General features: G+C 44.1%; 1 protein-coding gene across 1 annotated transcript; it reads left to right on the top strand.

Annotated features, from left to right (window-relative positions):
- Window positions 1-11,757: 11,757 nt before the first annotated feature.
- Window positions 11,758-12,312, top strand: LOC137644544 (putative nuclease HARBI1). The gene has a single exon (XM_068377509.1). The coding sequence runs from the start codon at window positions 11,758-11,760 to the stop codon at window positions 12,310-12,312; it is 555 nt and encodes a 184-aa protein (XP_068233610.1).
- Window positions 12,313-13,720: the final 1,408 nt, after the last annotated feature.

Below are 13,720 nucleotides of genomic sequence, written 5' to 3'. Positions count from 1 at the left end.
TGTCCCACCTGTGTTGAAAGTCATCCTGCCAGAAAGCCTTGGGATCCGGGACTGGAGAGCAGTAAAGGGGCAGCCTGAAATTCAAGGCTGTCGCAAACAGGTCTACAGTCGGAGAGCCCCACAAAGTCAGGACTTTGTTGGCTATCTGAGGGTCCAAGGACCACTCGGTACTCACTATCTGCGTCGCCCTGCTGAGGCTGTCGGCGAGGACATTCCTCTTGCCAGGAATGAAGCGAGCTGTCAGTGAGATCGAGCGGGTTTCGGACCATCTCAGAATCTCTACTGCAAGATGGGATAGCTGTTGCGAGAAGGTACCTCCCTGCTTGTTGATATAAGCCACTACCGTGGTGTTGTCGCTCATCACCACCACGGAGTGGCCCGCCAGGGTTTGTTGGAACTGTTGAAGAGCCAGAAAAACGGCCTTCAATTCTAGCAGGTTGATGTGGAGGCACCTTTCCGATTCTGACCAAAGGCCTGAGGTTCTTTGGTTCAGAATGTGGGCCCCCCACCCTAGATTTGACGCGTCCGTAAACAGAGTCAAATCTGGGTGGAGGACGAGGAGATCTGCTCCTTTCCGTAGGTTCTCATCGTCCAGCCACCATCGAAGGTCCGTCCGTTCTGAAGGTCCTATGGGAACTAGGAAGTCCGGGGAATCGTTTCCATGATTCCATCGCGACTTCAGCCGCCACTGAAGGGATCTCATCCTGAGGCGGCCGTTTGGAACAAGACGGACCAAAGATGATAGATGGCCTAAGAGACATAACCACAGTTGGGCCGGAAGCTCTCCTCGTCTGAGGAAAGGTTCTGCTACCTTCCTCAGCCTTGTTATCCTTTCGTCTGATGGAAAGGCTTTGTGGAGAATCATGTCTAGTTTCATGCCTAGATATACCAGTTTCCTCGTAGGGCGCAGAGAGGACTTCTCGAGATTTACCAAGATCCCTAGATCTTGGCAAACTTCCAGAAGCCTGTCTCGGTGACGCAGAAGGGTCGACTCCGAGTCTGCCAGGATCAGCCAGTCGTCCAGATAACGAAGGAGACGGATGCCGTTCCTGTGAGCCCACGACGAGATCAGAGTGAACACCTTGGTGAACACCTGGGGTGCCGTGGAGAGACCGAAACACAGCACCTTGAACTGTTAGGTCTTGCCGTCTAGGCCGAATCTTAAGTACTTCCTGGAAGACGGATGGATAGGGATCTGGAAGTACGCGTCCTTCAAATCCAGAGTGCACATAAAGTCTTGTGGTCTCACTGCAAGTCTGACCATGTCCGCTGTCTCCATACTGAACCGAGTCTGTATGACAAACTTGTTCAGTTCTGAGAGGTCGATGACCGGTCTCCAGCCTCCAGACGCCTTCTTTACAAGAAAGAGTCGACTGAAGAAGCCTGGGGAGCCGTCGTCGACCTCCTGGAGAGCATCCTTCTTGAGCATGGTCTCGACTTCTGCCCGGAGGGCCAACCCCTTTGCCAATCCCAAGGCATAGGAGTTCAACGACACTGGATTCGCTGTTAGGGGAGGTAGAGATGTTGTGAACGGGACGCGATACCCTTGACCGATCACAGAGACCGTCCAAGGGTCGGCCCCGAGTTGCTGCCACCTCTGCACGCAACTTCTTAGGCATCCCTCCACAGGTGGACACGCGGGGGGATTGCCACTCCTAGTGTTTGCGACCTTTGCCGCTTCCTCTAGGAGTTCTACCTCCCTTAGAGGACTTGCCGCGTCTCTTGTCTTTCGGCTGAAAGGACTGCGGCTTAGACACGCTTGCCTTAGCTGCTGGAGCCTGCTTAGGTGTCCTGCGAGGCTGCTGTTGACGTTGTTGTGGAGGGGCTGGAGGTTTATAGGGCCGAGATGTCTGGGCCCTTTGGAGGAGAGAGTCCTGGTTCGACCTCCTCCACCTCTCAGCCGACTGCTCCATGTCACGAGGCTCCAGTAACTCCCCTCCAAAAATAGAGGAGTGTCTGAGCCTGTTGACGTCTGCAGTGGGGACCTTCGGATGGAACCTCTCGGACACTGAATCGCGTCTTTTGAGGATCAAGTTAGCCCACAGGTTAGTGACCTGGTGGGCTAGAAACTCAATAGAGCGAGTGCCCGAGAGGAGGAAGGTCTCCAAAGCCTTCCTATTGCTCTCCTTGGACAGATCCTCAGATCGCAATAGGATGCCCAGAGACCCAAGCCAGAGATCAAGCCACGAAGTTGCCTGCATGGCAATCTTACCGACTTTCTCCAGGTTTTGGGTCTCTGACGCCGCAAACGTCACCTGCCGGGTAGAGAGCTTCTCGAAAGAAGTTCCCTTAGCTAGTTCCTCCATAGAATGATGGAGTGGAAGAGACATGCAAGACTCCCCGTCGATCTCGAAATACCTCCTCTGTTGGACTAGAGGAGGAGGGAGGAGTCTGAACCCGGCAGAAGAACGTCCTGAGGAGACCAGACCGGAGAGCTGAGCTTTGACCTTGTCCCTGGCGCCTTTCACCCCTTTAGACCAGTGCAAAGCCGCACTAGTCTTGGGGGGGCTTCTGGACACCAAAGACCTCGTCAAGCTCGGTGTCTTTCCCCTCGCGAGGGGCTGTCTCCGGGTCCTTGATTTTGTTGAGCTCCCTCATCAAACCAAGGACCTGCCAGAACTCGTGTTCTGACTCGATGTGCTCTCCTTTTGGTGGACTGGCAGCTAAGTATCCCATCCCCAAGAGGTCTTCTTGGGGAGAAACGTGGACGTCCTCCCTAGGGATTGCTGGTTCTTGACGAATCCTCGACGAAGATTTCGGAACAGTCTTGGTGTCCTTCGATTCCCTCCTGGAAGGAAAGTAGGACTCCAACACAGACGCCCGAGGAGGAACCTCTTCCCGTGCAACCTCTCCCCTATCCGGAGAAAATTTCCCCCTTGGTGCCAAGGGAGAATTCTCCGAGTCAGAGGAGTCCCCCGAGGACGAGATAAACTCATCTACAGGAGGGGGTGGAGCTGCAGAGGTTGGAGAAGGGGAAGGGGTCCGCCTGATGGGGTTCCTGGAGACCAGCTTTTCCCGGGGAGGAGTCACCACGAAGCCCACTCCTTTCCTTTTCTTCAACGGTGGAGAACCCATCCCAGGGTCCCGCCCCTGATCAGTGCTGGAAGGCTTGATAGCCTGGACCACAGCCTTGATCATGTGGCGGAACCATGGTAGACGGGTAACTGACGCTGTGTCAGCAATCCCCGCTGGAGAAAAGGGGATCTCGCGACCCTTAGGAGTGGTCACCACGAGGCCTTCCTGAAAAGAAAGAGATGACTGCCTAGACCTCTCTGCTGAGCTTCCTTGTTCTGCCGTTGTCCTCCTCTTGCGCGGAGGTGAATCCTGGGAACGCCTCCCAGGAGGAGCATCCTGCTGAGAATCCTTGCGATCCGTATGACCCACATGGGCGAGAGCAGTGCCGCGCCCGGGAGAGCTCGTGAAAACAGTTTCGTGCGCGGGCGAGGTAGCGCGATAGCGCGTAGGCGAGCGACCTGTGGGTGAGCGTTCGCGCGTAGGAGAAAGGCGGTCATAAGGCCGCGAGTGATGGCGCGCATGTGCAGGTGCACGCGCGTAGGAGCGCTCAGGTGAATGGCGCGCAGGAGGGTATGCACGAGATCGAGCAGGAGAGCGTGCATATGAATGCGTAGGAGAATGCTCCAGAGAAGGAGCTGGCGAGTGACCGCGCGACCTCTTAGGAGAGCGCTGGTGGTGGTGGGAGGGAGAAAGATGTCTCCTAGAAGACTTATCTCCCTCAAGTGGTGGCGCGCAGATCTGTCAGCGATCGGGGCGCATGTAGGAGAGGCCCCTTCTTTACAGCCCGCAGGACCCACAGCGTGTTGGTGTGAAGGGCGAGCTGTAGGAGATCGTGGGCATGAGTGCGCCAAACTTAAGAGGCGCTCAGAAATCGAAGGGCGCGCAGTGGCAACTGGAAGCGCAGGAATCGACGTGTGAGGCAAAGGTGAACCCTTGCGAGCGTCTGAGTCCGAAGATCTTGAGGGCGCTGGCAAGCGTGGGCGCACAGGGCGTGCAAGAGGCACAGGCACTAGTGAGTGCTTGCGCGCGCGCGCGCAGGCGAGTGATGGTGCGCAGTGCGCCCATCAGGAAGTTGTTGCTTCTCAGGCTGGGGGTGCCCTAAGGAGAGCTGGCGAGCAGTGGAGCTCTGGCGAGAAGGAGATCGCTGGCGCGTTGGAAGGCGTTGAACCTTCTCTGGATGTCCAGGAGAGAGCTGGCGCGCGGGAGAGCGCTGGTGCGCAGGAGATCGCTGGCGCGTTGGGGAGCGTTGGTTCTTCACAGGCTGAAGAGTGCGCCCAGAAAGGCGCTGGCGAGAAGGAGATCGCTGGCGCGTTGGTGAGCATTGATCATCCTCAAGATGAAGAGGCGCGCTGGCGAGCAGGAGAGCGCCGGCGCACAGGAGATCGCTGGCGCGTTGGAGAGCGCTGGCGAACAGGAGATGGTTGATGAGGAGACGAAGACTTACGCTCAACTGCACGCAAGCGCGCAGGTGCGCGCACAAGGGTCAGGGACTTAACCCCAGAGTCCTTTTTCCCCGAAGGAGACGGTGCCTGTAGGATTACAGGTGACGGCAGCACTGAAGACTTGGCAGGAGAAGGGGATCGTGAACGATCCGCAGAGAGGTCAAGAGATGTTGCAGGTATGACCTTCTCCTGACGAGGTAGTTCCTCCGCAGGTGGAGGAGAAGGAGACCCAAAGAGGCGCCTCTTCACCCCTTGATAGGGAGAAGGGAGCCCCCTCTCTCGCAGAGGCCTACGGGCCTTACGACGAATGCGACCCCTGGGTAAGGAGTCAGGGTCATCGGTCCTTCGAAGAGGTGTCTCTGAAAGCTCGCTACCCCGGGGGGGGAGACGAGCTCGCAGGAGAGACCGGAGGCCCCACCCTTCCCTCCGAAGGCTGTGCGGAAGGGAGAGTTGAGACTTCAGCAACATCCGAGGCAGCAGGATCAAGGATTTGACTTGCCACGTCAGAAGGGGCAGACAACATAGCGTCGACAATGTCCGAAGGAAAAACCTCCGGAATTACCGGTGACTGTTTGACTGCAGCCCCCAGCTGCAACAAGTCAAACAGGCCTTCCTTGGAGGGAGTGCCCTTAAGCCCCAAGGAAGCCCAAAGCTGAAACAAACCATGATTAGAAACAGTACAGTCGAATTCATCAAAATATAATAAATCCTCCCCCGGGGGAAGAGAGGGAACAACCTCGCTAAGGGAGGCCACGCCCTCTCCACCACCACGAGGTTGGCAAAAACCACTAGGGCCTGCAATCTCACTCGGCGGTTTCACAGGTGAAGCCGGACGAGGGAGACCTTCGGAGGAGGTTCGGCCGGCGCAAGGAGAATCCCTAGAGACCTCCTTCTTCAAAGTCACCTTCGAAGGAGATCGGTCTCTCTTGGGCTTCTTCTTGCGTCTACGGCCAAACTTCTCGCACTGGGAGGCAGACCACTCCCTGCACTCACTGCACACATTCTCCTTGTCACACCGTTGACCTCGGCAAAGGGGGCAAAGGGCGTGAGGGTCCGTCTCCAAAGAGGACATAAACGTCCCACACGAACGCTTAGGAAGTCCAGGGTAAGTACGCATTGTTAGAGTCGAGGCCAACTTCACACACACTAGTTAAAGAGAAAGCAGAAAAAATTAAAGGCTGTCAAGCGAGGGTGAGAGCAGAGACGTCTGATCATCACCCGAGCCAAAAGTGAATTGAGCTATTCACAGTGTGTGAGGGGGGAAGGGGTAGCTAGCTACCCCTTCCCTACCCCCCCCCCCGCTAATTAGCAAGGGGGTAGTTAACCCTCGTTTTAATTTAATGGCTCGTCATTTCAGCTCCGCCAAAATACCCCCATGTAAATAGCATGGTTTGTATTAGGTTACGCAACAAACACAAGTTTGTACATACAAGAAAGGCTTCAAATCATAAAAAAAATGAATATAAAAAGATAGTATTACTACCTAACAGTTGAAATTACAAATTAACAGGGCAGCAAGTAATAGAAACTTCGACAAGCTCTGAAGTAAACGAACCAAGCCAAAAACTATTGAATAACATTTTCAAGTTTGTACTGACTTTTTATACTTCTAGGAGAAGGACACTCCCAAATCAAACCATTGTTCTCTAGTCTTGGGTAGTGTCATAAACTCTTTACCATGGTCTTTCATCATCTTGGGTTAGAGTTCTCTTGCTTGAGTGTGTACTTGGGAACACTATTCTATTTAATTTGTCTACCTGTTTTTTGTAAATGTTTTTTATAGTTTATATAGGAAGTATTTATTTTAATGATAATGTTCTTAAAATATTTTTCTCGTTTCCTTTCCTCACTGGGCTATTTTCCCTGTTGGGGCCATTGGGCTGATAGCATCCTGCTTTTCCAACTATGGTTGTAGCTTAACAAGTAATACTAATAATAATAATAATAATAATAATAATAATAATAATAAAATGAAAGGATCCAATGTATAGATATGCTTGGAGATAGATTAAAAATCTTAATCTCCTTATTCTTCTTCTTTGTCTGCTTCTTTTCCCACCTTTATGTGGGGTCGATGTTTCTGGCCAGGGTTCTCCATCAACCTCTGTCCCACCCTTCATCATCCTTGATACAGTCCATCCACCTTCGCTTTGGTCTCCCTCTCCTTCTCCTTCCCTGTACCTCCATTTCCATCACTCTCCTCCCAATATACTGTTCATCTCTTCTCATGACATGACCATACCACTTCAGTCTACTTTCTTGGATCTTATCTGATAGATCTCTAACTCCTGTGGTACCCATAATTATCTCATTCCTTATCTTATCTCTTCTTGTCACCCCACACATCCATCTCAACATTCTCATTTCTGCCACATCCAGCGTCTTCTCTTCTGTCTTCTTTATTGCCCACGTCTCCGCTCCATACATCATTGTCGGTCTCACAACTGTCCTGTGCACTTTACTTTTCAACTTAACCCCTATTTTCCTGTCACATTGTACTCCACACACTTTTTTCCAATTCTTCCATCCTGCTTGTATTCTGTGGTTTATTTCTGCCCCCAGATCACCATCCTCTGCAACTGTTGATCCTAAATACTTTAAATTTTCAACTCTCTTCAATCTCTCTCCTTGTAAACTAACTTCCCCATTCTCCCCATTTTTCAATTCCAAATACTGTCTTTTTCCTGGTGATCTTCAATCCTCTATTTTCCATTTCTCTTCTCTACTACTCCAGTTTCTCTTCTACTACCTCTCGCCTAGTGCTACACAGTATAACATCATCAGCAAAAAGCATACACCAAGGAGACTTATCTCTAATACCTTTGGTTACTACATCCATGACCAGATTAAATAGATGAGGGCTCGATGCAGACCCCTAATGTAGTCCCACATTTACTGGGAAACTTTGTTAGGCCTAAACTGCTCTTAACATTTGCTTCTTAATCTTACTATTAAATGTACAGGCTGCTTCAATGACATTTATCTCCAGAAAAATCAGTGTTTTTGAACAATTTGTGAATCTTGCCAATCAACTAGATGATTACATTCATTATTATGCACACAAGTGGCATTAGTTTTATTATTTATTCTTATACGTATGAATTAAAATTTTTTTATCTAATGATTTCCCAGATTGTCCAATATAAAAATTTCCACATCTACATGGTATCTTTAAACTATACCTTCATTACTGTCAGTTGTGTTACAAATTAGAATTCTGCTAATGGTATTCCGATAAGAAAATGTATTAATCCCCATAAATCTTGAGTAGTGACAATAGACTTAAAAATTAGGATGCTATGGTAGGGACAGAAAATTGGGTGTACTTATCCAATTCCTTTTGGTCAAATAAAAAGTTTTTCTTGCAAGTGTCAAGCTTTCGTCTGTCTTGGGTGGTAAAATTATTTCGAAGACCTATTTGATATATATTTCTAAAGGCTTCGTCAATATATTCGGGACTGCAGATATTGAGGGCTCTAGAAACACGGACCTTAATGCAGACAGCTTCATCTAATAAAAGACAGTTATCTATTATAAGATTGTTATTTGTGGATTTTCTGTATATCTTATACGCAGAATTAGAGTTCATAGTTGACTTGATGACTGTCACATCTAAAATGAAATAACACTATTTTCTTCTCTTTCGACATTAAAACTATGGAGGGGACTTGATTATTGAGATTACTTGAAATTCTTTGAATATAAGAGCAAGCTTTCAGTATAGCAAATACATCGTCAAAATATCTCGCCCAGAAAATGTCGTTTAAAGAAATTGCTTAAGCTATTCGACTTTCGAAAAATTCCATATTAGTGTTGGATAAAACTGGTGACAAATAATTGCCCATCTGCATCTCAAATTTTTTTCTATAAAATCTCCCATCAAATGTAAAAGTGGTATTGACAACACAGTCTAATTAAGTCTTAATTAGTTTTATCCTCAAGTTAAGTGACATTTGCTTGTTTGGTTTTTAGCTTTACTCTAATTTAGAAGCAGGTCTTCTGAAAGTTATTAAAATTCTAAAATTACATCTTTGCTTTTATGGTTTTGAGTATTCCTTTATTCTCTTTAAATCATAAATGATATTGGCGTCAATGACCATAGATGTCAGGATGCCAGAAAACCTCAAATCAATCAATTCATCAATCAATCGTCGCGGTAACTCGGGAAAGTCCTTAGTACTGAAAATATTAGTTCTCTCCAAGTATGGAGTAGAACATTCCGCTGCAAAATGGCTACTTATTCCACACCTTCGATACGTTTTTGTTTGTCAGTTGTGCCACAATGATAATTCCTTCAATTTTATACTATAAACGTCAATAATGTCTTTTTTCTTAATCATCATTACCATCCGAAGACCATTTAGAACGTGTTTATACCTATTTCCCGAGCATTTACTTTTGCTTCACGCCAAATGCCTTGCCATATTTACTTATGATTGAAGCAACCTCTTCATCACTCATGTCAAACGGAACATAACTTGCACTTGAATGAATTATGAATCTTTTACCTTCAATTTGCCTTTGTTGATGGATAACTCCTCATTTTCATATTCAGAACAAATTCTCGTGAAGGTAGATTCATGCTTGAACTTGATGTATTTCTGTTGATAAATAGATTGAATTCCATATAGCTCGTCACTAAGTATCTTCTCCATACATAAAAAGTCAGTGGAAGCTTCAAGGCTAACTATTGCCATTGTATTTTGTCCCTTGATGGGAGTTTCAGCAACAAATCTTCCACTAATCCCCCCTCCATCACTCCAAGAAAATTGTTACCATTGCGAATATTGATTATAAGAGTCTGTCTCAAACACGAAAAATAATGCGACTTACTGTAGAACATAAAACACGACGAGCACCATCTTTGCCTAGGGCAACATCCTCAGGCCATACTTCCACTGGTAGCTCCCTGTTTGAAAACGTATTTTGGAATTTCGTCAATAGATCAAAAACAGGATTCTTATCAAGGGTCATTGTTAGCACTGGAGATTTGCTACATCTTCATGCACCCTCACTACTAAGTAACATCATGACATTACAGATTATCCTCTTAAAAAGGGTGTTTTACTAGGAAGTCCTCGAACAACAACAACATTGGTTAGCCGGTTCTTCTTGAAGTTGCTCTTCCCTACACAGTGTTGCCAGATGGTCACTTGAATAATTTCTGAGGAATTTCCAACAAAATTTCTGGACATTTCTTAAAATTTCTGACAATTCTATTTATCGTGGATCGATTATACAAAATGAAATAAGAAATAAAATAATTGTACATTAGGAGTGATCAACTATTCATTTCTTTTCTTACACGAATCTAAAAAAAAATTCAATAATACGTATGCATCAAATTAGAATTTCATAAAAGGAGAACTAACTACGAAATTAATAACATACTACAAGCAAAAATATGTAAATATTTGGCAATTTTCTTTTGACATTGAATTGTGATTTCTTTGACTGAATACAAAAAATATACGTAATTTCAATAATAGTGGCTTAATAAACATGGCAGACGGTATTAAAAATAAGTAATTAACAGGAAAATGTAAATAACATAGGGATAATTAACATGAAGCCATAGGCGCTTGGCCGAGGCTAGTCTACCTATTTCCATCACTTCTTAAACGTTTATCTTAGGTTCTTGTAGACAGAACAAATTATGGTAATTGTTTACAACACCACGCTCTCCATTTACTCCAAAATAATGCAATCCTGCAGTTCTCATCTTCTTACACAGTAATTAGGTGGTTATTTAAATTCTGGTTAAGCAATAATTAGCAAGATATGTTGAGGGAGGGGGAAGGGGTTATAAAGAAAAATAGCTGGGTTTCCTCACCAAACGACTTAGAACTGACATGTCAACATAGTCAACCAAACAGAAGTTCGTGATGCCAGCGTACATTTGATATACTGTATATTCAAAATATACTTAATCAAAAATTGAGTGATTACTCAAAAGTGTCACTATTTGTAAATTGCATATTTTATGGACACTTTTGAGTAATTAATGTATTTTTATTAAGTATATTTTGAATATACAGTATATCAAGTGTACGCTGGCATCACGAATTAATGTTTATGTACGCTAGCATCACGAATTCTGTTTGGTTGACTATGTTGACATGTCAGTTCCAAGTCGTTTGGTGAAGAAACCCAGCTATTTTCTTTTTATAACCCCTTCCCCCTTCCTCAACATATCTTGCTAATTATTGCTTAACCAGAATTTAAATAACCACCTAATTACTGTGCAATAAGATGAGAACTGCAGGATTGCATTGTTTTGGAGTAAATGGAGAGCGTGGTGTTGTAAACAATTATCCAAATTATATAAGTAGCTACAGACATGAAAGAAAAATAACATTTAGCTGGTTTTAGGATAATTGTTTCGAACATAGGCCTAAGCCTAGGCTATGTTGTGTACAAAAAAAAATACTTTTTTCAAATTGTTTTTTAAAATTTCTTCCGCAGTTTCATCAGCATTAAGTTTCATTCTTATTATAAATATCACTGTTCATCATACGAACCATTTCAGATGGTACAGTGAAATTAAAGCAGGTATTATTTTCTACCAATCTTTTGTCATGCAACAGCCCAGTCAATGGGCCGTATTCATAAAGAATAGGATATGCTTATACTTGCAAAATATGAAGGAAATCCTTCTACTTGTATTCATAAACGTTTCAAGCAAAAGCTTCTACTTTTAGAGCAAAAGCATATCCTTATAATCACATAAAAGTAAATGGTTACACATAAAGAGGAGCCTTTACTTCATATAAAGAGCATATGCTTCGAAAAAGCTGAGTCTGGTCAGTAGCAGACTGCAGTTCGAAGAGAAAGGTTGTTCTGTCCGATTCTCAGCACGATGGCAGATTTTGTGGATGTGAGGCATGTTAAACAATACATGCCCCGTTTACCCACTCATGATCGTGATTTCAAGATGTTATTCTGTTTTGAAGAACTAAATGTATAGTGGCTTGCGGACAGATTTTTAGGCACCAATGAAGAAACTCGGGGAGGCGCCTTGTCATCTTTCCATAGAATGAAGATATGTTTGCGTTACGTCAGTAATCCAGGCTATCAAAAAGGTATCGGTCAAGAACTTGGTGTTAGCCAAGCAACGGTATCACGGAATGGGAATACAGTAGTTGATAGCATAATTGCTCATGTGAATGAATGGATAAAGTTTCCAACTACCAATAGAGAAATAGAGAGGCAAAACAGTTATGGCAAAAGAAGTATAAGTTTCCGACAGCTATTGGTGTCATAGATTGTATGCACGTGGGGATACTGAAACCAAAGCTGCATGGAGATGAGTACATTAATCGAAAAGGCCACTTGTGATGCCAAAGAAATGTTCACTAGTGTTGATGTTAGTTGGCCTGGACCCGTGCACGACTCAAGGATATGGAGAAATTCACAAGTGTCTTTACAATTAAGAACTAAAGCTAATGCTGTGCTACTTGGTGATGACGGATATGGGATAGAGCTATGTCTCATGACTCCATATCGAAATCCTACATCCCCTGCTGAGGTAAAATATAACAAGCTTTTCAAAAAAGAGAGAGTAATAATGGAACGATGCTTTGGCCAACTGAAACGTCGATTTCCTATCTTACAATACGTTTGTCGTGTGAAGTTGGAAAATGTACCGAAAATAATCGTTAACTGTGTCGTGCTCCATAACATTGCAAAAACTTTAGGTGATCCTGACTTCGAGCCAGCTGAAGAGATAACAGAAGATGAAGAAAACCATGACAACAATTGTGATGACAACAATCGTGATGAACTAGCTCTTCGCCAACAGGGACAGGAAATCAGGAACAACTTGAGCATAGTAATATACAACTTTAATAATTAAAAATAATGTTACAACTTACAAGGCATTTTTTAACCAAAATCGCTATTTATGAAATTAATGAAGTCACATTTTTGGAAAATGAAATGACATTTTCTGTTTAAACTAAAAAAAATTTAACTCAAATAACAGTTTTTTCTGTTTAAACTAAAAAAAGAAAACAACTGAAATAAGTTTTTTTGTTTAAACTAAAAGAAAAAACGACTCAAATAACAGTTTTGACTTTAAACTAAAAAAATTAACTCGAATAACACCTTTTGATGATGACAACAAAATACGTTTGATTTCCGTCAGAAACAGTTTTTGGTGTTGATTTTTCAGGCTGCTGCATCATTTCCAACTTCTTTTCGTAGTATGTTGTTGCACTACACTCGTTTTATACTCCTGCAAAAGTACTAAGCGTTGGAGTTCTTTAGTTGCCATTTTTCTAGTTTCATCTTTCATACTTCTGTCGCTAATTTCTTCTTTGGCGGCAATGGTTGAACATCAGTGAGACTACTACATGACTGCTCATGAGTTGCTTCACTCTCGCTTCGCTGTAGAATTGGTTCATTTCTTCCTTTCTGAGAAGAATCTCCTTCCTGAATACCAAATAACTAAGCGCTCCCGAAACACGAGTCAACCTTTTACTTCTGCTTGGAGGATATCCTCGCAAGTAAAAGGTAATCATTATGAATATGGAAAGAAAGATTTGCTTATACTTCTACCTTTTGCTTCAGAGAATTACCTTGTACTTCCACCTTATGCTTACAAGGATATCCTTCATTTTTATGAATACCTCCGAATGTCTTGGTTGACAATTTATTTTTAATTTTTGTTTTCATTCTATTTACTGCCAAAAACACACTTTCCACCGTAGCACTAGAATGAGGAAGACACAACAAGTTTAACACGACAGAAGATCACCAGATTTCACTTTTTTGACAGCTATCCAAAAGTTTGTTGGAGTTTCAAATTCTTCTGGAAGAAGCTCACAATTTCTTAAAAGCCGCTATTCTGTGTCAATGTTCTGAACATTGGTCTCATTGGCAAGATTTGGGAATAATGCCATAAGGGGAGCAAGGGAGGGCACTAATTTGGCTTTGGCAACTATATGGTCTCGCACTTTTAATTGTTCAAAAATTACATAATTGAAGGGATATCTTTTTTCTTATTTGTATTACACCTTCAATATAAAATTTCTGGCAGCTCTGTCGGAACTCTTGAAGTGGTTTATTTGGAATGTCATGCTCTCCAGAGAGAAGCATTCCAACTATGGCACCTAAATAGTATTGTCTACTGTAGAAAATACTATGTATGAATGGTATACATATTAACAGCAGCACCAGTAACCACAACCTGTAAATAAGGAACGGAAACGTCGGCTTATGAGCTGCTTGAAACATTATTAAGGATAACCTAAATTATAATT

The sequence above is a fragment of the Palaemon carinicauda genome, chromosome 7 (genome assembly GCF_036898095.1).
Source record: "Palaemon carinicauda isolate YSFRI2023 chromosome 7, ASM3689809v2, whole genome shotgun sequence".
NCBI lineage: Eukaryota > Metazoa > Arthropoda > Malacostraca > Decapoda > Palaemonidae > Palaemon > Palaemon carinicauda.
Note: the sequence above shows the minus strand (reverse complement) of the source record. Positions and strands in the feature narration are given on the sequence as shown.